The sequence below is a fragment of the Monoraphidium neglectum genome (genome assembly GCF_000611645.1).
Source record: "Monoraphidium neglectum strain SAG 48.87 unplaced genomic scaffold scaffold01154, whole genome shotgun sequence".
In the NCBI taxonomy this organism is placed as follows: Eukaryota; Viridiplantae; Chlorophyta; class Chlorophyceae; order Sphaeropleales; family Selenastraceae; genus Monoraphidium; species Monoraphidium neglectum.
Window position 1 is genome coordinate 12,533 of NW_014012474.1, and position 1,069 is coordinate 13,601.

At 65.9% G+C, this 1,069-nt stretch overlaps 1 protein-coding gene across 1 annotated transcript in view; it reads right to left on the bottom strand.

Moving 5' to 3' along the window:
- MNEG_6846 (hydroxyethylthiazole kinase) overlaps positions 1 to 682 on the bottom strand; it is a gene marked incomplete at both ends in the record, with an annotated part of 2,136 nt that extends 1,454 nt beyond the window's left edge. The window contains 2 exons of the mRNA XM_014044680.1: positions 228 to 308; positions 614 to 682. Of these exons, the coding sequence (XP_013900134.1) occupies positions 228 to 308; positions 614 to 682 (150 nt within the window). The remainder of the gene's footprint in view (positions 1 to 227; positions 309 to 613) is intronic.
- Positions 683 to 1,069: the final 387 nt, after the last annotated feature.

Consider the following 1,069-nt stretch of genomic DNA (forward strand, 5'->3'; position numbering starts at 1 on the left):
GGGGGGGGGGGGGGGGCGAGTCTGATGCTTGTGAGCCGGGAATCGCTGATGGCTGAGGCGGCAGCGAGTGGCGGGCGTAGATGGCTGCATGAGCGAGGGTTGCCGCAGCATATCACGGCGCCGTCTGGAGGGGCGAGGCCCCCACCGGCGCAGGCGGTGAGGCCGGCGGCCCCTCTGGGCATGACAGCGGCAGCTGCACTGCTGGGTAATCCAGCGCCCGGCCCCACCTTTTTGGAGGCCACCCAGTCGGAGCTGAGCGTGCCCATGTTGATGAGGAGCGCGCTGCTGATCGCCACAAAGTCCTGGACCTGAGGGGGCGGCGGTGGTGAGTGCCAGGGGAGGGTCGATGCTGAGGAGAGGCGGCGCCCGGCAGAGGGCTGGCACGTGGCGGGGCCGCTGGCGCGCCCGCGCACCGTGCGAGGGGTTTGAGGATGAGGCGGCAGGAGCGAGGCGGCCTGCAACTTAAAGCCTCAAGATCCCAAGGGTGGGCCGCCGTCCTTGCGGTGTGTTGAGGGTTGGGAGCCCTGTTGTGGGTTTCACTTTGACCACCTCACTGGCTTCCTGGGTTCAGGAGGCTGCCCCAGACGAGCTGTAGGTGTCATCAGGGGCTTACCTCATCCAAGGCATGCGCCATCGCGGGGGAGGCGCCCGCCGCCAGCAGCACATTGGCCATTATGTCCATGCTGCGGAGCGGCAGCAGATGGCGGCACAGAGAGGGGTGGATGTTGGGTGTAGTGCAGGTGCCCTCAGTGTGGCCTACAACATGCGCTTGTCAGCATGTTAGGGGAGGAACAGGACCTGGACGGGTCCGCCGCTGCTGAGCCGGCCATCAATCGTTGCGTGGGACTGCAGCGCATCCGAGCCTGCGGGCGTGACTGCATGGCCCTGCAGTGTGGGCGGGGCGGCAGCTAGCCCTTTGCCGGCGGACCTGACAAAGTTGGTGATACATTGCACAAGAGGTGATGTCTCCCTTACACGCTGCCACAATTGCCATACGCCTGAGGGACTGAGCTCCATTTGTGATGAGACTGGTCTCTGGTGACAGTGCTGCTGCTGCTGCGGAGCCGAT